Source organism: Hyla sarda, chromosome 7, assembly GCF_029499605.1.
Source record: "Hyla sarda isolate aHylSar1 chromosome 7, aHylSar1.hap1, whole genome shotgun sequence".
In the NCBI taxonomy this organism is placed as follows: Eukaryota; Metazoa; Chordata; class Amphibia; order Anura; family Hylidae; genus Hyla; species Hyla sarda.
Window position 1 is genome coordinate 218336760 of NC_079195.1, and position 27057 is coordinate 218363816.

At 43.0% G+C, this 27057-nt stretch overlaps 1 protein-coding gene and 1 pseudogene across 4 annotated transcripts in view; both read left to right on the forward strand.

Moving 5' to 3' along the window:
- LRRIQ3 (leucine rich repeats and IQ motif containing 3) overlaps window positions 1–24440 on the forward strand; it is a 75380-nt gene extending 50940 nt beyond the window's left edge. For 3 of the 4 annotated variants that reach the window (XM_056532730.1, XM_056532729.1, XM_056532731.1), the window contains exons 7-9: window positions 17192–17324; window positions 20839–21538; window positions 23880–24440. In XM_056532730.1, the coding sequence (XP_056388705.1) occupies window positions 17192–17324; window positions 20839–21538; window positions 23880–24084 (1038 nt within the window). In that variant the 3' untranslated portion in view covers window positions 24085–24440. The remainder of the gene's footprint in view (window positions 1–17191; window positions 17325–20838; window positions 21539–23879) is intronic. The other variant, XM_056532727.1, reaches the window with a different exon arrangement.
- Window positions 24441–25009: 569 nt separating this feature from the next.
- On the forward strand, window positions 25010–25190 carry LOC130283586 (U2 spliceosomal RNA; annotated as a pseudogene).
- Window positions 25191–27057: the final 1867 nt, after the last annotated feature.

A 27057-nucleotide genomic window follows, 5' to 3' on the forward strand; every position in this document is an offset into this window, starting at 1 on the left:
GCCTTCCCCTCACTGTAGAATGGCCTCTAGACAGGTCACTGAGCACGCTCAGACACCTTTCCTATTCATGTCAATGGGACAGCTCCTGTCTATTGTTACTTATGTCATGGGTCCTGCTGTAAAACATATTTCTAAATGCTGTTAAAAACAGCTCAGGCAAGATGGATGTTCCCATTATAAATTACAAAAAAAATAATGATTAATAAATAATAATAATAGTAAATTACAGAAACAGATTAGAAAAAATAAACATGTTTCAATATCTGACTCTAATTGGAAATAAAAGATAATAAAAAAAAAAAATATATATATATATATATATATATATATAAGCCACTATGACAGTGTTTCCCAACCAGTGGGCCTCCAGCTGTTGCAAAACTACAACTCCCAGCATGCCCGGACAGCCTTCGGCTGTCAGGGCATGCTGGGAGTTGTAGTTTTGCAAAACCTGGAGGCACCCTGGTTGGGAAACACTGTTGTAGTCAGAGGCAGAGCTTATAGATTTTGGGCCCTGATGTAAAATATGCACCAGGGCCCCATATGCCAAATATAATACTGATCTCTTATGGGGCAGATGTGCTTTGGGGCCCCCTTAGACACCAGGGCCCCGGTGCGACTACTACATCTGCTACCTCTATAGCTACGTCTCTGCTTGTATCATTGAAGTTCTCAATTCAGACCAGGGGCACCAAGTTTGGGTTTGCAGCTTCAGGTTTTCCTGAAGATTTTCTAAGAAGAGGAAAAATTTCATATAAAATCAATGAATAATTTATAAATTATAAGTGCAGCAACTTGTAGAATCTCATCCACATGATATTATAGTTTGCTGGGGTTTTGTGGATCTGCAGCTATTTTGCAATGTATGAATGCTCCTTTAGGCCCAGGGGGCAGTATTCACATTTTCAACAATAATTTCCCAGTCTTCTGGCCATTGGACTCCATGTTCTGTGTAATCTCCTTACTACTGGGGTGACACACTGTAACAAATCTCCTCATGTAATCACCTTACTACTGGGGTGACATACTGTAACAAAACTCCTCATGTAATCACCTTACTACTGGGGTAACACACTGTAACAAACCTCCTCCTCATGTAATCTCCTTACTACTGGGGTGACACACTGTAACAAACCTCCTCTTCATGTAATCTCCTTACTACTGGGGTCACACACTGTAACAAACCTCCTCATGTAATCACCTTACTACTGGGGTGACACACTGTAACAAACCTCCTCCTCATGTAATCTCCTTACTACTGGGGTGACACACTGTAACAATCCTCCTCCCCATGTAATTACTATACTACTGGGGTGACACACTGTAACAAACCTCCTCCTCATGTAATCTCCTTACTACTGGGGTGACACACTGTAACAAACCTCCTCCTCATGTTATCTCCTTACTACTGAGGATAAAACACTGTAACAACCCTCCTCCCCATGTAATTACTATACTACTGGGGTGACACACTGTAACAAGCCTCCTCCTCATGTAACCTCCTTACTACTGGGTAACACACTGTAACAAACCTCCTCCTCATGTAATCTCCTTACTACTGGATGACACACTGTAACAAACCTCCTCCTCATGTAATCTCCTTACTACTGGGGTGACACAATGTAACAAACCTTCTCCTCACATAATCTCCTTACTACAGGGGTGACACACTGTAACAAACCTCCTCATGTAACCTCCTTACTACTAGGGTGACACACTGTAACAAACCTCCTCCTCATGTAACCTCCTTACTACTGGGTGACACACTGTAACAAACCTACTCCTCATGTAATCTCCTTACTACTGGGGTGACACACTGTAACAAACCTCCTCCTCATGTAATCTCCTTACTACTGGGGTGACACACTGTAACAAACCTCCTCCTCATGTAATCTCCTTACTACTGGGGTGACACACTGTAACAAACCTCCTCTTCATGTAATCTCCTTACTACTGGGGTGTCAGTTTTGTGGCTGTCAGTGCTTGGAGTAATAACTTTCTTGCGGAGGGCAGAATGAAGCCCCCGTCAAGAGGACGCTCTAGGCGGCTGCCTATTTTGCTTATAGGTGGAGCCGGCCCTGCGAAGTGTGAATGAGCCCCAATGGTAAATTCACATGTTGCAGATTATGCAGATTAGTCCTATTCAGTCATGCCATTGAGATGAATTGAAACGTTTTTGAGTTGCAGAAACTTCTGCAACAAATCTGCCAGGAGTGAAGGTACCATGAGGCCGGGTTCACATAGCGGAATTTCTGTGCGGAATTCTGCTCGCACATTCCGCTGCAGCAAAGTTCCACTGATTTCAGTGGGATTCTGCTGCAATATTCACACTGGCGAATAAATGAGCCAAGTGATTCTGCTGCGGAATTTCAGACAGAATAGACATCTCAGTTCTTTCTATGGATTAGGCAAGGAAATGCATTGGCGCATTTCCGAGCGGTCCTATGGCCGGCATGTTCTCCCTGCGCTTCGTTGTCTGAGGAATGTCCGCATGGAATTTTTCCATGTGGACTTAGCCTAAGGGTCAGTTCACATTACCTTTTTATTGCTGCAGATTTTACTGCAGCAGATTTTGCTGTGCCCATTGACTTCAATGGGCAGCAGAATCTACTACAGCAAATCTACCGCCAAAAATACTCACTACTACGGCAAATCTGCAGCAGAAAATACGCACGTGTGAACTGACCCGAAGGGTCAGTTCACACGTGCGTATTTTCTGCTGCAGATTTGCTGTAGCAGATTATGCTACCCATTGAGGTCAATGGGCAGCAAAATCTGCTAAAGCAAATCTGCAGCAGAAAATATGCACGTGTGAACATGGCCTAAGGGCTCCTTCACACGAGCGGATTTCTTTTAAAGGGGTACTCCCGTGGAAAACTTTTTTTTTTTTTTTTTTTTTTAAATCAACTGGTGCCAGAAAGTTAATCAGATTTGTAAATTACTTAAATTAAAAAATCTTAATCCTTCCAGTACTTTTTAGGGGCTGTATACTACAGAGGAAATGCTTTACTTTTTAGATTTCTCTAACGTCATGATCACAGTGCTCTCTGCTGACCTCTGCTGTCCATTTTAGGAACGGTCCAGAGCAGCATATGTTTGCTATGGGGATTTTCTCCTGCTCTGGACAGTTCCTAAAATGGACAGCAGAGGTCAGCAGAGAGCACTGTGGTCATGACATCAGAGAAATCTAAAAAGTAAAGCATTTTCCTCTGTAGTATACAGCCCCTAAGAAGTACTGGAAGGATTAAGATTTTTTTAATAGAAGTAATTTACAAATCTGTATAACTTTCTGGCACCAGTTGATTAAAAAAAAAAAAAAAAAGTTTTCCACAGGAGTACCCCTTTAAAACTCGCAGTGGATCTCCTGCTGCGACTTTGAAAAGGGGCGGGGTCTCCAAGCAGATTTTCACCAGTGGAATCTCCGCTGCTGAAAATCCGCCGCAGAACCCCATTGAAATCAATAGGGTCTGCGGCGGATTTTCAGCAGCGAAGATTCTGCTGGCCAAAATCTGCGGTCAGCGCACGGAGACCCCGCTACCTTTCGTACTCGCAGTGGGAGATTTCCTATGACGAGACCAGAGTCTTTCATCCTCACTCACTGACAGCAAGCAGAGATCTTTAAAATGGTACAGAATGGGAAACACAGAGAGGAGATTTATCAAAACCTGTGTAGAGGGAAAAACTGACCGGTTGCCCATAGCAACCAATCAGATCACTACTTTCATTTTCTCTGAGGCCTTGTTAAAAATGAAAGAAGCGATCTGATTGGTTGCTATGGGCAACAGGGCAACTTTATGGATAAATCTCCCTCCATTGTCTATAGGAAAGTTGCTTAGCTTTTCCATAATACGATGATTAAGCTTTATTTACCTGAGAAAGCACATTTTCTCGTTCCGGTTTCGTGATTCCGTGCGTCAGCGCTTGTCGCGCGGCGGATTAATCGACATTATTTCTGTGTGTGTATTTCATTACCAGATACTGATTCACTACTAATATATTTGCCGGCGTTTTTTTTTTTTTTTTTTTTTTTTTGCGCTTGCAGCCGGTAGACAATTTATACGGCAATGAATGGCTTAAGAGCATACAGAATTCCTTCTAAGACAGCCATTTAAGCTTCGCGGATTTATCAGCTTAAGTTTAAATACTCATTCTGCTTGGTGAAGCGGAACCGGCTCTCAATCCATAAACAATAAAATTATGATGAGAGTAAGAATCATAAATTCTGCATTGTACAGTAAAAATGAGAAAACTAATGCCGTCTTCTACATATCTGGGAATGATCTCCCGTAACTGCTCCCCCCCCCCCCCATCCTTGGGCGCGCGCCATCTGTCTAAATATTGACATGGCAAGAGATGGATGTTCTATACATTAAGACAGCGTTTTCCAACCGGTACGCCTCCAGCTGTTGCAAAACTACAACATCCAGCATGCCCAGACAGCCTTCGGCTGTCTGGGCATGCTGTAAGTTGTAGTTTTGCAACAGCTGGGGGCGCACTGGTTGGGAAACACTTCATTAAAGGGGTTTTATATGAACTGGTGCCAGAAAGTTAAACAGATTTGTAAATTACTTCTATTAAAAAATCTTAATCCTTCCTGTACTTATTAGCTGCGGAATACTACAGTGGAAATTCTTTTCCGTTTGAAACACACGGGTGGCCATATGATCTCTGCTCTCTGCTGACATCTCTGTCCATTTTAGGAACTGTTAGGGGTAAAAGGAAATCCCCATAGCAAACATATGCTGTTCTGGACAGTTCCTAAAATGGACAGAGATGTCAGCAGAGAGCACTGTGCTCATGATGTCAGCAGAGAGCTCTGTGTTTCAAAAAGAAAAGAATTTCCGCTGTAGTATTCAGCAGCTAATAAGTACAGGAAGGATTAAGATTTTTTTTAATAGAAGTAATTTACAAATCTATAGAAAAAAGTTGCCCGGACCTTCTAAGTGAGTAAATGATGGTATGGATAATTAAATGAGAAATATAAATGAATGATTGTCTGGATCGTGCTTCAATGATAATAGTATAAACAGTTTAATAAGATAGGATAAATAGACTGTAGTTAGTTACTTCTCACTGTGAGAAGAACATATACAATAAAAACAACCTTTAGGTAATAATGTACATGAAAAATATAAAATGACAATAATACCAAAAATTAAGATAATGTTATGGCATGATAATATCACTGGCATATAATGAGTGCAGCTGGTATTTAACCGCTAATATCTAGGCACCCACTGCACAATATGTTCAACAATTTATGACAGTTTTCAAATGAATGTTACCGGTCCTTTAGGCAGCAGCCTGTGCAAAAAGCGCTGCTTTCACAGTGTGTAGATGGTGCCGGTACACTGCGCCCTCTGTGCAACGTCCCAGATGGTGTTGGTAAAGTCCAGTGAGGTCCTGGTAAGAGCGGAGGCGATTGGCGCTGGCAGGCGCCGGTGATTGCAGATCGCCGGGAGGACGTTGGCGCTGGCAGGCGCTAGAGATGGAAAGTCCTCACTGCTGGTTAGATGTAATCAGGGCCATACACTCGATACGAGGAGCTCACCTCGTGTTGTCGGCGTGTGACGTCAGCTGCTGCTGGAGCCGAGTTCGTTGCACTGGAGGTAGTTGACAATGGTGGACCGGACTGATGTCGGACTAGGTGTCCTGATGGTCTTAGTGGTTTAAAAGCGATGAACCAGCCTTGGTGGATATGCACAATATATAAAATAGATATGCCAGTGATCATGCCCAAGTGGACTAGACGCGTTTCAGGGTTATTTAATGTAACCCTTTCCTCAGTAGTCATATGGTTGTCATAAACTATTTCCTTTTTTATAGGAGCACAAATCCCGCCCGTTGGCTCATTTATGGGTGTTAATAAAAACAGTAGATGGAGTCTACGGATAGGTTCCCTAGAGAGCAATACAATGTAAAAAGTGGATATAAGGAAGCTGTGTGAATACTGTTAGAGATATAATATTGCGTTTTTTTTTATAAACAATGGTCTTGTAATAAATGTGGAAACAAGAAATTAGTGTTCAATAAAAAATAAATATTTTTAACAAATTAATTTTGAACATAGGGGTAAAATAACACTTAAGAAAGAGATATAAATTAAAATTAGAAGACGAATATCAATGTGAATTCTGTAGAATGAGAAATGTAATAAAAATATAATAATATAATAAAATTGGGAGATAAAAATATAAGTAAGCAATGAGAAAAATAGATGAAAGAATGAATGAAAAAAGGAATTGAAAAATAAAGTAAAAATAAAATTAGGAATATAACTAATGGATAGATAGATAACAATAAAAATAAAAATAAAAATAAAAATAAAAATAAAAATAAAAATAGAAATAAAAGTAAAAATAGAAACAGAAATAAAAATAATGAAAAATAAAAATGATAATAAAAATATAAATTAAAAATACAAATAAAAATAAATATAAATAAAAATAAAAATGAAAATAAATTAATTAATAAAAATACAAATGTAATTACAAGTAAAAATTGTAGTAAGTTTATAAAAAAGAAAAATAATGAGAAGTGTTGCTTTTGTAGGAGATGGTGTCAAACCACGGGGCACCCCCCCCCCCTAGATTGAACAGGGGTGTCCACATGGGTCAAGTGCATCTCCTACAAAAATCCAAAGAGTTCAAAGTTGGAGTTGAGCCCGCCTGGTTCTAATGTTGCAAATTCAAAGATTTTTTTGCTTTCAGCCTTGGACATTTTGAGTAAAAAACTTCCTCCTCGCCAGTCTTTTTTGACTAGCTGGAGACCAGTGAAGGAGAGAGAAGACAGATCACTATTGTGAACTGTAGCAAAATGGGCCGAGAGTGGATGTTTCAAATTTTTATTTTTGATGTTGTTTAGATGTTCTGCTATCCTCATTTTAAGGGCCCTCTTTGTTCGACCAATATATTGTTTTTTGCATCCACATTCTATGATGTATAAAACCCCCTTTGAATTACAAGTGATCAAATCTTGGATTTTCCATTTGAAAGAGTTGGTTTGAGAACAGACCTGTGTGGTTTTTTTAGGGCCTTTAGTTTTTATGCAGTTAGCACATATCCCACACCTAATGAATCCTTTTGTGCTTAGCCACGAATTAGTTTGTTTAGATACAGGCGGTTTGATTGATGGGGCTATGGTGAGACCTAAATTTGGAGCCCGAGTGTAGACTATTGGGGGGCGTGATGGCAATAATAGACCCACCTCTCTATCCTGCTGTAGCAAATGCCAATGTTTTTTTATAATACCTTCCACTTTTCTATATGATTTGTTGAAAGGAATCACCAACTTTCCTCCAAAATTTTCAGTGCTATTATCTCGCTCTTTTGGTGTAAAAAAAGTGGTCCTATCTAGTGACTTAATGTATTCCAGAGATTGTTCAAGTAGCTGATCAGGATAGTCCTTATCTTTAAATTGAGTAGTGAGTGACTGTGCTTCTTGTAAAAATTGTTCATCTAAAGTGCAATTTCTTTTTAACCTTCTATATTGTCCCTTTGGGACGTTGGTCAGCCACCTGGGTAAATGACAGCTAGAGTAGCCTATGAATCCATTCTTAGCTGTTGGTTTATAATATGTCTTACATATAAGACTATCCTGATCAGCACTAACAACAATATCGAGAAAATTGATACTAACTTTGCTGATAGTAGATGTGAATTGAAGATTGTGATCATTGATGTTTAAATCAAATATAAAGTGCTCCAAATCAACTGTGTCCCCTTCCCAAATTAAAATAATATCATCTATATACCGCTTCCAGAGCACCAGGCCCGCGCCAAGCCTCGGCAAGATGTTATTCTCCTCCCATGCCGCCATAAATAGATTTGCGTAGCTTGGCGCGAACCTGTTGCCCATCGCGGTACCGATTAACTTTAAAGATAAGGACTATCCTGATCAGCTACTTGAACAATCTCTGGAATACATTAAGTCACTAGATAGGACCACTTTTTTTACACCAAAAGAGCGAGATAATAGCACTGAAAATTTTGGAGGAAAGTTGGTGATTCCTTTCAACAAATCATATAGAAAAGTGGAAGGTATTATAAAAAAACATTGGCATTTGCTACAGCAGGATAGAGAGGTGGGTCTATTATTGCCATCACGCCCCCCAATAGTCTACACTCGGGCTCCAAATTTAGGTCTCACCATAGCCCCATCAATCAAACCGCCTGTATCTAAACAAACTAATTCGTGGCTAAGCACAAAAGGATTCATTAGGTGTGGGATATGTGCTAACTGCATAAAAACTAAAGGCCCTAAAAAAACCACACAGGTCTGTTCTCAAACCAACTCTTTCAAATGGAAAATCCAAGATTTGATCACTTGTAATTCAAAGGGGGTTTTATACATCATAGAATGTGGATGCAAAAAACAATATATTGGTCGAACAAAGAGGGCCCTTAAAATGAGGATAGCAGAACATCTAAACAACATCAAAAATAAAAATTTGAAACATCCACTCTCGGCCCATTTTGCTACAGTTCACAATAGTGATCTGTCTTCTCTCTCCTTCACTGGTCTCCAGCTAGTCAAAAAAGACTGGCGAGGAGGAAGTTTTTTACTCAAAATGTCCAAGGCTGAAAGCAAAAAAATCTTTGAATTTGCAACATTAGAACCAGGCGGGCTCAACTCCAACTTTGAACTATTTGGATTTTTGTAGGAGATGCACTTGACCCATGTGGACACCCCTGTTCAATCTAGGGGGGGGGGGTGCCCCGTGGTTTGACACCATCTCCTACAAAAGCAACACTTCTCATTATTTTTCTTTTTTATAAATTTTTATTTTTATCTTCACTTACTACTATTTTTACTTGTAATTACATTTGTATTTTTATTAATTAATTTATTTTCATTTTTATTTTTATTTTTATTTATATTTATTTTTATTTGTATTTTTAATTTATATTTTTATTATCATTTTTATTTTTCATTATTTTTATTTCTGTTTCTATTTTTACTTTAATTTCTATTTTAATTTTAATTTTAATTTTTATTTTTATCTATCTATCCATTAGTTATATTCCTAATTTTATTTTTACTTTATTTTTCAATTCCTTTTTTCATTCATTCTTTCATCTATTTTTCTCATTGCTTACTTATATTTTTATCTCCCAATTTTATTATATTATTATATTTTTATTACATTTCTCATTCTACAGAATTCACATTGATATTCGTCTTCTAATTTTAATTTATATCTCTTTCTTAAGTGTTATTTTACCCCTATGTTCAAAATTAATTTGTTAAAAATATTTATTTTTTATTGAACACTAATTTCTTGTTTCCATATTTATTACAAGACCATTGTTTATAAAAAACGCAATATTATATCTCTAACAGTATTCACACAGCTTCCTTATATCCACTTTTTACATTGTATTGCTCTCTAGGGAACCTATCCGTAGACTCCATCTACTGTTTTTATTAACACCCATAAATGAGCCAACGGGCGGGATTTGTGCTCCTATAAAAAAGGAAATAGTTTATGACAACCATATGACTACTGAGGAAAGGGTTACATTAAATAACCCTGAAACGCGTCTAGTCCACTTGGGCATGATCACTGGCATATCTATTTTATATATTGTGCATATCCACCAAGGCTGGTTCATCGCTTTTAAACCACTAAGACCATCAGGACATCCAGTCCGACATCAGTCCGGTCCACCATTGCCAACTACCTCCATTGCAACGAACTCGGCTCCAGCAGCAGCTGACGTCACACGCCGACAACACGAGGTGAGCTCCTCGTATCCAGTGTATGGCCCTGATTACATCTAACCAGCGGTGAGGACTTTCCATCTCTAGCGCCTGCCAGCGCCAACGTCCTCCCGGCGATCTGCAATCACCGGCGCCTGCCAGCGCCAATCGCCTCCGCTCTTACCAGGACCTCACTGGACTTTACCAACACCATATGGGACGTTGCACAGAGGGCGCAGTGTACCGGCACCATCTACACACTGTGAAAGCAGCGCTTTTTGCGCAGGCTGCTGCCTAAAGGACCGGTAACATTCATTTGAAAACTGTCATAAATTGTTGAATACATTGTGCAGCGTGTGCGTAGATATTAGCGGTTAAATACCAGCTGCACTCATTATATGCCAGTGATATTATCATGCCATAACATTATCTTAATTTTTGGTATTATTGTCATTTTATATTTTTCATGTACATTATTACCTAAAGGTTGTTTTTATTGTATATGTTCTTCTCACATGGGCCCTGTGAGAAGTAACTAACTACAGTCCATTTATCCTATCTTATTAAACTGTTTATACTATTATCATTGAAGCACGATCCAGACAATCATTCATTTATATTTCTCATTTAATTATCCATACCATCATTTACTCACTTAGAAGGTCCGGGCAACTTTTTTCTATTGGCTTGTCTTTTTGTGCAATTAGGGTATAGTTGCATGCCCTAGTCTGACCTCAGTGTGTATTGTGATTGTGAGCTGCACATACACCCCCTTTTTTCTTTTTAATTTACAAATCTGTTTAACTTTCTGGCACCAGTTGTTAAAAAAAAAAAAAAAAAAAAAAAAGTTTTTCACCGGAGTACCCCTTTAACCCCTTAAGGACCAGGCCCATTTTATTTTTGCATTTTTGTTTTTTCCTCCTCGCCTTCTAAAAATCATAACTCTCTCATATTTCCATAGACAGACCCATATGAGGGCTTTTTTTTGCGTCACCAATTGTACATTGTAATGACATCACTTATTTTATTGTAAAATATGTGGCGCAACCAAACAAATATTTTTTATGTGGGAAAATTGAAAAGAAAACAGCAATTTAGCAAATTTCGGAAGGTTTTGTTTTCATGCTGTACACTTTCCGGTAAAAATGACATGTTTTCTTTATTCTGTGGGTCAATACGATTAAAATGATACCCATGTTATATGCTTTTCTATAATTGTACCACTTAAAAAAAATCTCTAACCATTTTAACAAAATTAGTATGTTTGAAATTGCCCTATTTTGGCAACCTATAACTTTCTCATTTTTCCGTACATGCGCCATGATCCGTAGTTTTTATCGGTACCACTTTTGTTTAGGTTTAACTTTTTATATATTTTTTCGAAAAATTTTTTTGAATAAAATGTGACAAAAAAGCAGCAATTTTGGAGTTTAAAAAATTTTTTTTTTACGTTTATGCCGTTCACCGTATGGCAAAGTTAACAATATATTTTAATAGTTCAGACTTTTACACACGTGGCGATACCAAATATGTGTATTAATTATTTTTTTTACGCTTTTTGGGGGGTAAAATGGGAAAAACTGACTTTTAACTTTTTTATTGGGGGAGGGGATTTTTCAATTTTTTTTAACTTTTTTATTTTACATTTTTTTACTTTCTTAAAAAAGTTTTTTTTTTACACTTTTTATGTCCCCATGGGGACTATCTATAGCAATCAGTTGATTACTAATACTGTTCAGTGCTATGTATAGGACATAGCGCTGCTCAGTATTATCAGTGATCTTCTGCTCTGGTCTGCTCGATCGCAGACCAGAGCAGAAGACCCCGGGAGACAGGCAGAGAAAGGTGAGGGGACCTCCGGCAACCATGCTAGATGATCGGATCTCCGCGGCAGATCATCCATTCAAAGTACCGCACTGCTGCAGATGCAGTGATCTGTATTGATCATGGCATCTGAGGGGTTAATGGCGGACATCCGCGCGATTGCGGATGTCCGCCATTACCGGCGGGTCCCTGGCTGCTGATAGCAGCCGGGACCAGCCAGGCATGACGCGAGCACCAGAGCGTAAATGTATGTCATGGTGCGCTAAGTACGACATCCCCATGACGTACATTTACGTCCATTGTCGTAAAGGGGTTAAAGGGGTACTCCGGTGGAAAACTTTTTTTTTTTTTTAATGAACTGTTGCCAGAAAGTTAAACAAATTTGTAAATTACTTCTGTAAAAAAAAATCTTTATCCTTCCAGTACTTATTAGCAGCTGTATGCTACAGAGGAAATTCTTTTCTTTTTGAACTTCTTTTTTGTCTTGTCCACGGTGCTCTCTGCTGACACCTCTGTCCGTGTCAGGAACTGTGCAGAGTAGCATAGGTTTGCTATGAGGATTTTCCCCTGCTCTGGACAGTTCCTGATATGGGCATTAGGTGTCAGCAGAGAGCACTTTTTCTTGTGCTACACAATAAAAACCCCATGCAACAGAAAATGAACCGACACGTGCGACACATTAGTAAATCAGTTCCCAGAAAAAGAAGAGTGAAATCGAAACACTCCAGAAAGAACACTCAGATTTTAGTAAATGAGGGCCATTGTTGTAAAGATGTGTGTGTAAAGTATGGGAGACATAGATGGTAGGGTAACAATGATAGTGAATGTGATAGTCATACTACCCCGAAAAGAAGAGGGGTATAAAACAATAAGGAATATGAAGAAAAAATATATCTAATAACCCCCACTATATAGGGGAAAGTGACAAAAAATTATGCAATAGAATGCAAAACTAGTGTAAAGGTGCAGATATGCCGACGTAATATCCAAAACAACTATGAAAGTGCGATTGTAATATAATATGGTGGCCCCTTGGTAAACCATAGGGTGCGTGTATGTGAACATTGGTAACCTTAGTAAGAAGTAATAGAGCTCGTACTGAAACCAGTGAAAGAATAAATACGAATAAAGTGCAAATGTGGAGGTGTAAATATAATGTCAACATTTTATTGTCCATAAAAATATATCTAAAATATGAAACGCCAGTGAAAACCTGAAAAACATGTGTCAAAAAAGTGCATATGTGCTAGCATTGGCAGCAGGTTATACAGTAAAGTGATAGGTGCATATGGGAGACAAAAATTAAAATTAAACTGTATATACTCGAGTATAAGCCGACCCGAATATAAGCCGAGGCCCCTAATTTTACCCCAAAAACCCAGGAAAAGTTATTGACTCGACTATAAGCCTAGGGTGGGAAATACATCATCCCCCCATGTCATCATCCCCCCCAATGTCATCATCCAGACCCCCGTCATCATCCCCCCCCTTCATCATCACCGCCTGTCAATCCCTTCATCAGTGGTCTTCAACCTGCGGACCTCCAGATGTTGTAAAACTATAACTCCCAGCATGCCCGGACAGCCATCGGCTGTCGGGGCATGCTGGGTGTTGTAGTTTTGAAACCTCTGGAGGTCCGCAGGTTGAAGACCACTGCGGCCTTCGTCATCCTCCAACCCCCCCCCCCCCCCCATGAACGTCCCTGTGCGTCGTCGTCAAGGCAATGTCACTACTCCGGGGCCGGGCCCGAAGCGCGGAGAAGAGGCCCCCCCGGTGAAAATGGACAGCCCGCAACGACTAATCCTCCCCACCGCATGGTCCCCGCAGCATAGATGGCCCGGACCAGCTCACCCTAACTTCCCGCCGAGGGGGGGGGGGGAAGGGAGTACAAAACAAAAGGGGGGGGGGGGCTGGATGATGACGAAGGCCGCAGTGGTCTTCAACCTGCGGACCTCCAGAGGTTTCAAAACTACAACACCCGGCATGCTGGGAGTTGTAGTTTTGCAACATCTGGAGGTCCGCAGGTTGAAGACCACTGATGAAGGGATTGACAGGCTGCGAGTTCACTCGAGTATAAGCCGAGGGGGGGCGTTTTCAGCACGAAAAATCATGCTGAAAAACTCGGCTTATACTCGAGTATATACGGTACCACAGGTTAATTAATTTAAAAAAAAATGGCAGAATGGCAAAAAATACAATAAGAATATACAGACGAATAATATCGCGGGAGAAGGATGGCTGGTCAACCTAAAAACAAGAGAAAAGAACAGAAGAGAGGGTAAGAATTAAAACCAACAAAATAAAATAAAACAATAATAACCGAAAGGAGGATTATAAACAACAGACCAAGATCTGAAGTCCCACAATGTAAACAGTGCGCTTATAAAAATGGAACAAAACTAGCATGGTCATTCAGACCCCTGGGTTGTAGTGTTTTTAGTTTGTAAATCCATTTTGTTTCCAATTGAGCAAGTTTTTATTTTCCAATTGCCTCCCCTACTGCGATCAATGCCCCTCACCTGAAGGCCTCGCGGATCACAGTCATGGAATGTTTGAAAATGTTGAGGAACCCTCGTCAGGTGCTTAAGATCCGTTTCATGTTTCACTGCTGTGGTTCTCTTCTTAAAGGGGTACTTTGGCGCTAAGACATCTTATCCCCTATCCAAAGGATAGGGGATAAGATGCCTTCCCTGATTGCAGGGGTCCCGCCGCTGGGGACCCCCGCATTCTTGCATTCGGCACCCTCCTCTTTGAGCTGCACGCTGCGCTGCCAGCTCACAAACTGCCGGGGCCGGATTATTGTGACGTCACGACTCCGTCCCCGTGTGACGTCCCGCCCCGCCCCCACTATGCAAGTCTATGGGAGGGGGCGTGACAGCCGTCACGCCCCCTCCCATAGACTTGCATAGCGGGGGCAGGGCGCGACGTCACAAGGGGGCGGAGTCGTGATGTCACGATACTCCGGCCCCGTGGTCGGCACCCTGCAGTTTGTGAGCTGGCAGTGCACAGAGGTGGGTGCTGAATGCAAGATCGCGGGGGTCCCCGGCGGCGAGACCCCCGCGGTCAGACATCTTATCCCCTATCCTTTGTATAGGGGATAAGATGTTTTATGGCCGAGTACCCCTTTAAGTTCACGGGTGGTCATGCCTACGTAAACATAACCACAAGGGCAGGTAGCATGATATATTACCACAGAGGTATTGCATGAGATCTGATCTGAAAGGACTGGGTACCATTGTAATTCGAAAATAGAATCTGAACATATGTTTGGGCAAGCAACGCATTTACCACACGAATGGCAACCCCACTATCAGATTAGCACTTCTCCTAAATGTCATTGAAGGCTGTTTTGTGAGATACAAACTCAATGTGGGAACAGCCAAGTAGTATGTTCCAATTTTTTGACAGTACCTGTACATGGTAAGAGGTTATAAATCTTACCTGGTCATCATTTTTTATTTCTGTGCTTGGGTTGTAGTAGACATCTCTTGCCTCCTTTTGGATAGGGGATAAAATGTTTTTGCCCAGAAAACCCTTTTAAGTACAGGATAAGTAATGTAATGTATGTACACAGGACCCCACCAGTAGAATAGTGAGTACAGCTCTGAAGTATAATACAGGATATAACTCAGGATCAGTACAGGATAAGTAATGTAATGTATGTACACAGTGACCTCACCAGCAGAATAGTGAGTACAGCTCTGAAGTATAATACAGGATATAACTCAGGATCAGTACAGGATAAGTAATGTAATGTATGTACACAGGACCCCACCAGCAGAATAGTGAGTACAGCTCAGGAGTATAATACAGGATATAACTCAGGATCAGTACAGGATTAGTAATGTAATGTATGTACACATTGACCTCACCAGCAGAATAGTGAGTACAGCTCTGGAGTATAATACAGGATATAACTCAGGATCAGTACAGGATAAGTAATGTAATATAATGTACACAGTGACCTCACCAGCAGAATAGTGAGTACAGCTCTGGAGTATAATACAGGATATAACTCAGGATCAGTACAGGATAAGTAATTCTATGTATGTGCACAGTGACCTCACCAGCAGAATAGTGAGTGCAGCTCGGGGATATAATACAGGATATAACTCAGGATCAGTACAGGATAAGTAATGTAATGTATGTACACAGTGACCTCACCAGCAGAATAGTGAGTGCAGCTCTGGAATATAATACAGGATATAACTCAGGATCAGTACAGGATAAGTAATGTAATGTATGTACACAGTGACCTCACCAGCAGAATAGTGAGTCCAGCTCTGAAGTATAATACAGGATATAACTCAGGATCAGTACAGGATAAGTAATGTAGTGTATGTACACAGTGACCTCACCAGCAGAATAGTGAGTACAGCTCTGGAGTATAATACAGGATATAACTCAGGATCAGTACAGGATAAGTAATGTAATGTATGTACACAGTGACCTCACCAGCAGAATAGTGAGTCCAGCTCTGAAGTATAATACAGGATATAACTCAGGATCAGTACAGGATAAGTAATGTAATGTATGTACACAGTGACCTCACCAGCAGAATAGTGAGTATAGCTCTGGAGTATAATACAGGATATAACTCAGGATCAGTACAGGATAAGTAATGTAATGTATGTACACAGTGACCTCACCAGCAGAATAGTGAGTACAGCTCTGGAGTATAATACAGGATATAACTCAGGATCAGTACAGGATAAGTAATGTAATGTATGTACACAGTGACCTCACCAGCAGAATAGTGAGTACAGCTCTGGAGTATAATATAGGATATAACTCAGGATCAGTACAGGATAAGTAATGTAATGTATGTACACAGTGACCTCACCAGCAGAATAGTGAGTCCAGCTCTGAAGTATAATACAGGATATAACTCAGGATCAGTACAGGATAAGTAATGTAATGTATGTACACAGTGACCTCACCAGCAGAATAGTGAGTATAGCTCTGGAGTATAATACAGGATATAACTCAGGATCAGTACAGGATAAGTAATGTAATGTATGTACACAGTGACCTCACCAGCAGAATAGTGAGTACAGCTCTGGAGTATAATACAGGATATAACTCAGGATCAGTACAGGATAAGTAATGTAATGTATGTACACAGTGACCTCACCAGCAGAATAGTGAGTACAGCTCTGGAGTATAATATAGGATATAACTCAGGATCAGTACAGGATAAGTAATGTAATGTATGTACACAGTGACCTCACCAGCAGAATAGTGAGTACAGCTCTGGAGTATAATACAGGATATAACTCAGGATAAGTAGAGGATTAGCAATGCCACATTCATACAGAGTGATGTAACAGTTTCTGTAGGTCAATGCTATGTGACCTGTAATATGACACGAGCGGAGATAAATATATTGCTCATTTTTTTTTCCAAGTGCAGTGAGATGAATTATAATGTGTATTTTTTGGCTCATCAATATTTTCCTTTATGCCGATGTTAATGCCAGTGGCTAGCTGAGCGGCATTAATTTAGCTCTGGGCATTGGACTCATGTCCTTGTAACCACATACACTGTAATTCATAATAGGTTTAAAGCATTATGACATTAACAAAGCCGAACATGCATTGTATCAGATACAAGTGTTTAACATGATGTTTTCACAATTGAAACCGATTGTCGCTTTTATGAGCAGGCTTTGCCCGAAGCAGAAATGATATATGATCTGGGGAACCAAAATCAGCCATTGCCACCTCCTCCTATGGCAGAGGGTTTACGTGGAGACAAAAAAGCCATCAAGTTAACAGCTTCCAAACACAGAGAACAAGGTGAGTGCTTCTCCGCTGCTATCTCACTGACCGCTTAGCTGCTTTTATAAGGTCACTATATGCTGTTTGGAACTTAAAGGGGTACTCTGCCCTTAGACATCTAATGTCTGATCTCGGCTGTAGCACCCCAGGCATCTGATGCACGGAGACTAGCGATGCGGGGCGGAGGCTCGTGACATCATGGTCACACCCCGCTCGTGATTTCGTGACCACGCCCCTCAATGCAAGTCTATGGGACATAGACTTGCATTGAGGGGGTGGGGCCGTGACGTCATGAGCTTCCGCTCATCTGGCACGGCTCTAAACGAAGATCGATGAGCGGCATAGGCCATATTCAAATTCGCGATATTTCGCGAATATATGGACGAATATTCGTCATACATTCACGAAATTAGCATATTCTTTTTTTGCGCATATGCGAAAATATATGCGCATATGCGAAAATATATGTGCATATTCGCGAATATTGAGCCCTCCCTTCTTTAAAGGGGTACTACCGTGCTGACAACTTATCCCTTATCTAAAGTATAGGGGATAAGTTGTCTGATCGCGTGGGGTCCCGCCGCTGGGGACCCCCGCGATCTCGCACGCAGCACCCCGCTCTCTTCAGGCCCCAGAGCGAACATCGCTCCGGGTCTGATGACTGCCGATCACGGGGCCGGAGTATCATGATGTCACGGCTCCGCCCCCATGTGACGCCACGCTCCGCCCCCTCAATGTAAGTCTATGGCAGGAGGCGAGACAGCTGTCTCGCCCCTGCCATAGACTTGCATTTAGGGGGCGGAGCTGTGACATCACGATCACCAGCCCCGTCATCAGACCCGTAGCGGATTTTCGCTCTGGGGCCTGATGAGAGCAGGGTGCTGCATGCCGCGCGATCAGGCAACTTATCCCCTATCCTTTAGATAGGGGATAAGTTGGCAGCACGGTAGTACCCCTTTAATGGTATAGGGAACTAATGGGCTAGTGCAGTGGTCTTAAACCTGCGGACCTCCAGATGTTGCAAAACTACAACTCCCAGCATGCCCGGACAGCCGTTGGCTGTCCGGGCATGCTGGGAGTTGTAGTTTTGCAACATCTGGAGGTCCGCAGGTTGGAGACCACTGCACTAGCCCATTAGTGTAGTGTACTGTGAACAAAGAAAAAAAAACACGAATATTCGTAATTGCGAATATATATTGCTATATTTGCGAACATGCGATATTCGCGATTAAAATTCAAATTCTATCAATGGCCAGTAGACGGGATCGTTTCCATGTTCTTAATTGTATTTATATGGTTTTTTTTTAACTATTTTACAACAGGATTTGTACATACGGTAATAAAGTAATGTAGAAATAATATGCATATTTGCAACAAAGTCCATCTACCTTGTGCCATATGTGATATTGATGTCCTCTTAATCCGACCATACCCAGAAACATTCAACTGAGTGTTCATTTGTTCTAAAAGGAAACAGGGTGGGGGATCACAGGGTAAGGTGCTGCCTGATTCCTACGGTGGTTTCTTATATCTTTAAAGGGGTACTCCGCCCCTGGCATCTTATCCCCTAACCAAAGGATAGGGGATAAGATGTCAGATCGCCGCGGTCCCGCTGCTGGGGACCCCGGGGATTGCCGCTGCGGCACCCCGCCATCATTACTGCACAGAGCGAGTTCGCTCTGTGCGTAATGACGGGCGATACTGGGGCCGGAGCAGCGTGACGTCATGGCTCCGCCCCTCATGACATCACGGCCCGTCCCCTTAATGCAAGTCTATGGCAGGGGGCGTGACGACCGCCACGCCCCCTCCCATAGACTTGTATTGACGGGGACGGGCCGTGACGTCCCGAGGGGCGGAGCCGTGACGTAACGATTCTCCGGCCCCTGTATTGCCCGTCATTACGTGCAGAGCGATCTCGCTCTGCGCAGTAATGATAGCGGGGTGCTGCAGCGGAGATACCGGGGGTCCCCAGCAGCGGGCCCCCGCGATCTGACATCTTATCCCCTATCCTTTGTATAGGGGATAAGATGTCTAGGGGCGGAGTACCCCTTTAAGAGAGTACTGCAGTGTAAGACAGTGCCTGTTGGCACAGGGACCCGGCATTGCTGCAACTCTCACTGAGGTCGACACCCCCCTCCAAACAACTCTATGGGAGAGGCGGGGATGCATGAATGCTGCATCTCCGCCCCTCCCATAGAGTTTCATGGAGGGGGTGTGTCAGGTGACACACCTCTTGTACGGAAGTGCCGGGGCCCCGGTCTGTAGATCGTGCGATTAGACACTTATCCCCTATCCTGTCCCATAAATGATAGGAAAACCCCTTAAAGAGTACCTGCCATCAAACCATATTGTAACGACGGCGGTTGGCGACCCCCATCCTGTACCATCTACTTCAGCTTACCTTGGCCGAACAACTCACACAGCTCTCCCTCCTCGTTGCGGACTTTGGAATGTGGCTCCCGCACGGACTCATTCAGCATCTGTCTCTAGTGCACCTAGTAGGGGCCGCACGAAGCCTGTCTCTTTAAGGATTCGTGCCCGCCTCTGAGTCCACTCCCTCTCCAATCCCTGTTCAGCAGTACCTATTTAAAGGGGTACTCCGGTGGATTTTTTTTTTTTATAGCTAAAAACACCACCAGCACCTGTGCTACTCAGCTCTGCTATTCCCTGCTCCAGCTCTGCTATACCATCTGTCTGGTCAGCTTCTACTGCTGCTGTGCTACTCCACCCAGCCTCAGCCAGCCCCACCCGCCTGCAAACACAGATCCATTCCTTTAAGCATTCTCTGGCCTGCTTTGGCCAGCTGCCTCTTCACCAGGACCACTCTTGTGTAGCGACCTTGTATCTCCCTGCAGCTTCCGCATCTGGAGCAGGATAAAGGGTGAAGACCAGGGAGATACTTAGATTACGCTCGCGAGTTTGGCCCAAAGTGGCACAGCGGGTCCACACCCATTGGGGCGTTACACATATTTTCTAAACGAACTCAGATTATATTCCCTAACTACTCCTAACACCCCTCCTGCCCTAAAACAAAAAATTCAGAGCTTTAAAAAGCTCTGTATCATACCTTTCCCCTTTCTCACATCGTGTGAGCTCCCGACAGGAGAAAGTGGGCGTTCCCCAGCAGGCGCAACGTCACTGAAGCCTGCGAGAGCTGTGAATCGCCATGCCCGGCACACACTTCCTGAGTTTGGCCTTCTGCAAGTCCGGGTGGAGACCAAATTAACTGTTCGGGAACAAAAAAGAGCCACCTAGTGGCTGTTTTTTCCATCACATTAAAAACATTTAAAGGTTGAGAATTTTAACAGCAAGTAAATAGCAAAGTGTCTTATAATTACATAAGGAACAATATATTAAAAGTCTAGTTTTGTGACAGGTACTCTTTAAATTAGTTTTCTGCTGCCTCGATTCTTGGTTTGAAATCTTTAGTAAAACATAAAGAATAAAGAATAGAGAGTAGAATTGTTCTTTAATAGATACTCACAAATAAATTAACACCTTTAAAATTTTCTAATCCCTTTACACCTCCCAGAGCCGAACCTAAAAAATGACACCAAACTTGGTCTTTATGGAACAAAATCCATCGTCTACGAATCAGACCCATCAAAAGATGCCATGATGTCCCAGGAAAAGTCAGTAGAGGACATCCGCTGCTCCATTCGACAAATCCACTCAGCTATGCAGGCAAGGAGAGAAGCGGCAAATCTCATAAAAGATCGGACTCTTCTGAGACGTACACCAGACAGCAGACATTTAATTAAGCTGTTACCCTTGTGCGCTGTAGACAAAGCTTATGAAAATCGTGAAAAATATGACAGTCGAATGAAGAAAAGGAACCTGGTGATGAAGATACAAGCTGACAGAAAACAAGCAAAGTATAACATCGGGGAGTTCCTGGGAGGCAAGATTAAAGAGGCCGCAGATCAAGGTGCTAAGGACTTGGAGACTCTACAACTTCAAGCACAAAGCAACTTCTTGGACAACTCCAACTTTATCGACAAAGTCAAACATAGGCACAGACTGTTCCGTGAGCAAAAGGAGGTGAAGCGGTCAGAATATCTACTCGCCAAAGAGTTTAATATCCACCAGTTGTCTGTTGCGAAAACCTTGTTCAGACACGATCGTATGATCCAAAGCCAGGAGAAGATGCAGGAGAAGATGAGACATGTGCAGACTCTGAAAGAAGACCATGAAAGGCAGAAGGAATTTACTAAATGTCTCCAGAACCACAGGTAACAATCTGGTCAATATTCCATACCTGACCAAAGGTCCAGGGTCCAAGTTATGGGATCAGTGCAACCATGGATATTGCTTGGTCACACTAGACCCAGTTTGGACTGTGCTGTAACTCAGTGGAAAGAACTGGATCATTGCAAACTAAATACGTTATGCAACTTTTGGGGATGAAGAAGTGGGAGTTGAATCAGGTTGAGGTTGCCTAAAGGTCCCAACAGTACTATGTATGGACTTGGTAGTGGTGGAAGGGACAGCTTACAGACTTTGCATTGGAGTCTTAAAGGGGTACTCTTCCTCTAGACATCTTATCCTCTATCCAAAGGATAGGGGATAAGATGTCTGATCACGAGGGTCCCGCCGCTGGGGACCCCCGCGATCTGGGCTGCGCCACCCTAGACATCCGCTAGATGACTGCCAATGCGGGGCGGAGGCTCGTGACGTCACGGCCAACCCCGCTTGTGATTTCATGGGCCACGCCCCCTCAATGCAAGTCTACAGGAGGGGGCGTGGCATGGCATCCATCACACCCCCTCCCATAGAATTGCATTGAGGGGGCGTGGACGTGACGTAATGAGCCTCCAGCTCTGCAGTAGACACTCTAAACAAACGCAGGGTTCAACAGGGACATCGTGGGAGTCCTCAGCAGCGGGACCCCCACGATCAGACATCTTATCTCCTATCCTTTGGATAGGGGATAAGATGTCCAGGGGCGGAGTACCTTTTTAAGTTCTTAATTTTCCACATAGACCCAACTTGCTCTTTGGTACAACCGTCCGTATCTGTTAGAGGCTTCAGAAACTTCAACCACCTACCAAACTGCAGTGATTGTTCTCTTGCTAAAGCCATAGTGTCTCCAGCATTAGATCCTGGGATGTGACCACATGTATTGGTCTGGTTAGTAACATTGACAAGACAATTATATTCCTGTTTTGTTCTATTGATTTCTCTTTAAGCAGTTGGACATCTTGTACTCTCTGTTGTCCTAGTAATAATGGGAACATGTATCATTTTGAACTCAATGCCATTGTTTTGTCTCCATCAGCGCTCACTTCTTTATTCGAGTGTATTTTGTTCTCCAAGGACAAAACTGGCAAACACAATCTCGGATATATAGCAATGTGATCAAATCCAATTTTTATTGTCATGAAACATTTTTGGAAGGAAACAAGGCACTGCCCATCACCTGCCCAATGCCATCCCTACAGTGATTATGGAGGCGGCAGCATCATGTCTGGAGGAAACCAGGCACTGCCCATCACCTGCCCAATACCATCCCTACAGTGATCATGGTGGGGGCAGCATCATGTCTGGAGGAAACCAGGTACTGCCCATCACCTGCCCAATACCATCCCTACAGTGATCATGGTGGGGGCAGCATCATGTCTGGGGGAAACCAGGCACTGCCCATCACCTGCCCAATACCATCCCTACAGTGATCATGGTGGGGGCAGCATTATGTCTGGGGGAAACCAGGTATTGCCCATCACCTGCCCAATACCATCCCTACAGTGATCATGGTGGGGGCAGCATCATGTCTGGAGGAAACCAGGCACTGCCCATTACCTGCCCAATACTATCCCTATAGTGATCATGGTGGGGGCAGCATCATGTCTGGAGGAAACCAGGTACTGCCCATCACCTGCCCAATACCATCTCTACAGTGATCATGGTGGGGGCAGCATCATGTCTGGAGGAAACCAGGTACTGCCCATCACCTGCCCAATACCATCCCTACAGTGATCATGGTGGGGGCAGCATCATGTCTGGAGGAAACCAGGCACTGCCCATCTCCTGCCCAATACCATCCCTACAGTGATCATGGTGGGGGCAGCATCATGTATGGGGGAAACCAGGTACTGCCCATCACCTGCCCAATACCATCCCTACAGTGATCATGGTGGGGGCAGCATCATGTATGGGGGAAACCAGGTACTGCCCATCACCTGCCCAATACCATCCCTACAGTGATCATGGTGGGGGCAGCATCATGTCTGGAGGAAACCAGGCAAAATGTATAACATTCTATATCACTTCTGTCATTATGGGGGTATTGAGGGCAGAATGATGGGGGACACAGGAAGCAACATAACATAAATGAAAGGGTCTGAAGGCTTTTCCAAATACATTGTCTATAATATGCTTTGTATGATAAAAGGGCTCAAAACAGCAAAATGAACAGAAAATGTAATACATAATGATTGTAAAATAATATATAATGAGGCCTGGAGTAGTCCAAGTGCTACAAGTACAGGGTGTATATATATAATTCAATTATAGTCAATGAACGTAGTGACGAAGCTTTTATAACTTCAATCCTGTTTTTTGTTCTATTTACAGACAGCTGGTGCTCCAGATTGAGAACACTTCAGAGAAGGTTGCACTGGGGTCTCTTGTTCTGCAGAAAGCTAATGACAGGTTACATGAAGCCCGGGCTCATGTCACCACTGTGAAGGGTCACCGCGTCACGGCGGAGCCCATGTATAAAGTGCCCGTGGAGCAGCCGGTTTCCAAGGAAACACAACTAAAACATGGCTGCACTTAACATAATTATAGGAAGGGATCCAACATGACAATAGCCGCGATATGAGAGACGTTATTGTTCACTTGAAAAATACATTTTTTTGTTGTTTGTTTTTGTATTGTTTTTAATTGCTGAACAGATTGAGATCGTTCCAGGTCGCCATTAACCAAAGGCGTTACACGTGTCTGCTGGTTGTTATGGCTATTGACTATATTCAGAGGCAGCCGGGGATATAGCTGAATGTGGTACAGGCGTAACAGTCGTACCTGGGCCCTAGTAAGGATGTCCAAAGACTTCACTGCCACATGAGAAGATACCAGTATTATAAATGGCACACGGTAGGAGCGTCAAGTGACATCACTAGAAGCAGCGAACTGCACAGTAATAGTCCTGTTCTCAGCTGAGAAGCGGATACAGTGGTATCTAGTCTAGACAATGCTCTGTGAGCTAAACAGTCTGGACTCCAGACTGATACATTGTTCATAGTTAGTTCTGCTCTCCTCCATGAAGTGATACAATTGTATCCAGTCTAGACAATGCTCTGTGAGCTAAACAGCTCACAGAGCATTCTGGATACAGTTGTATCTATGTCTCAGATGAGAGCAGGACTAACTATGTATTATGTAGGAGTCTAGAGTCCAGGCTGTTTAGCTCACAGAGCATTGTGTAAACCAGTGTTTTGCAAACCGGGTGCCTCAAGCTGTTGCAAAACTACAACTCCCAGCATGCCCAGACAGCCAAAGGCTGTTCCAAAATGCTGGGAATTGTAGTTTTGCAACAGCTGGAGGTACACTGGAAAACACTTGTCTAGACTGTGAACAATTGTATCACTTCTCAGTTGACAGCAGGACTAGCTATATACAATGTATCAGTCTGGAGTCCAGGCTGTGTAGCTCACAGAGCATTGTCTAGACTGGATACAATGCCAGCCGAGCATTTAACAGTTATCGCTTCTTGGCCTTTTGGCTAAGATCAAGTGTAGTTTCTGTTCTTATCAGTGGATTGGAAACGCTGGTGTGGGACTGGTGGGGATGGGTGCTGCATGAAGGGTAAGGTGTACCAGGGCGTTCCGGGGCTGGTTCTGAGGAATCAGCTCAACGGTTGCCCCGATAAGACCTGTACCCTCTGGGTCTCGCCATGAGGCTGGGAGTATCTAGAGCCGAGGTACTTTTGTGCTTCGGGGAGTGGTGGGAGGATAGGCACCAACCTCTGCACTGGCACCAACCTCTACACTTTTGGCACTCACCTCTTGATTCCTGGCCTTCTGGCTAGGACTGGAGGCACGTCACCAAAAGTGCAAGAAAAAGTGCAAACGTGTCACACCAAAAAATAAATGTGCACACAGGATGCAGCCTATTGCAAAGCCCTTTTCCAACAGGAGAGAGGCCCCTCTCCTGTTGGAAAAGGGCTGTGTGATGGGCCGCATCCTTTGACACTTTTGCACTTTTTCTTGCACATTTGGTGACGTGCCTCGTAATAAAAAATAAAAAAAAACTCTGGAATGGCAGAAATGGGGATTAGGCAAGGTCATTGGCATCAATAGAGACGATAACGCCTTAGTCCCGATGCCCCCTCTCAGTGCCCACCTCATGCATTCTTACCAAATTGGAAAAACCAAAAGCCCCTCCGTGACCTGGAAACACCCACTAAATGTCCCCAAATAATGCCCACTTCTGAGCAGAATTTGCATTATCCACATCCCTTTTGTAGGCAGAAAAAAATCGGAATGTTGGGCAGTATATTCGCATAATGGTGTCATGTGACCTCCTCATAATGATGTCAAATGCCGATTTCACTGACAGCCCAACACGATGCGATCTCCTACTATGGCTGTGACCTGAGAGCAAGAAGAAAAATAAATTCCAAGGTAAAAGTAGTTGCCCCTTTGAGGCGTCTTGTTCTCTGTCTGTGTCAATTGTGAAGGTCTATGATAATTTGTGATCTCGGTGTCGCCGCTGTCTATGGATATCTGCACAGAGGCGTATTTCCTGAGCGAGCGCGTTATTTCAGAACACACGATTAATTCAGCGACAGCGCGCTGCGATGGATTTTATCAGGGTCTCCCGGGGAATGGTACGTGAATAATTATACCCATGAACATACAGGTATCCTGATATCCCGGCACTGACGGTGAAGATGTAGTCTGAAAATCTACATATCTGAGGGAGGAAGCTGGATAATAGCAAAAAGAGGACACGCTATAGTCAGCAGTGGTTGTCTCAGTATAGGCATTGATGGCATATTGCTCAGATAGGCTATTAACGTCCAATCGGTGGTTAGCCGACAGCTCTGACCTCCGGCGATCCCTAGAATGAAGTGACAGCATCCATTATTGGCTTTTTACTTGAGGCTGGTTGGACTATTATAGCCAATGATCTCCATAAATAGCTGCAATGGGTGCAAAGCTTTCCTAGTGGCCCCTTTGTCCTTGTGATCGGCAATGGTTGCAGTGATGGATGCCCACCGATCAGATACTGATGGTACATCCTACCACATAAATCGAGATTTTCCTAGCTTGTGACGGAAAATATTAGTTATATGAAGACAGGAGGCGAGTATCTTATGCATTATTCTTTCTTTAATAATGCCCATAGCAGAAACAAAATTCAGTAACAATCAGTGTAGAGAAAAAACTACAACTCCCAGCAGCCCCAGGACCACAGCAGCCACTCCTAGACTGTAGCCCCTATATAAGGACTGCCCACATATAGATCCTCCTCTTTCTTCACGCGAATCAGAGCCGCACAGGAAACCGAACTCCAGCCAGACGTCCCCACAGCTCCTTGCATCTTCGGCCAGCCGGCCCGGAACTCAGGAAACAAGGCCAAACGACGGCCTAACTTCGTCCCAACGGGGACCGTAAAGAACTCAAGCAATGCGTAACCAACAGGTTATCCATAGTCGGGGAAACAGCCAATGCATTCAGTATCCTGAAAAAGATAACAAAAATCGTAATAGGGTGGGTAGGGAGGGAAGATACTCGCCTCCTGTCTT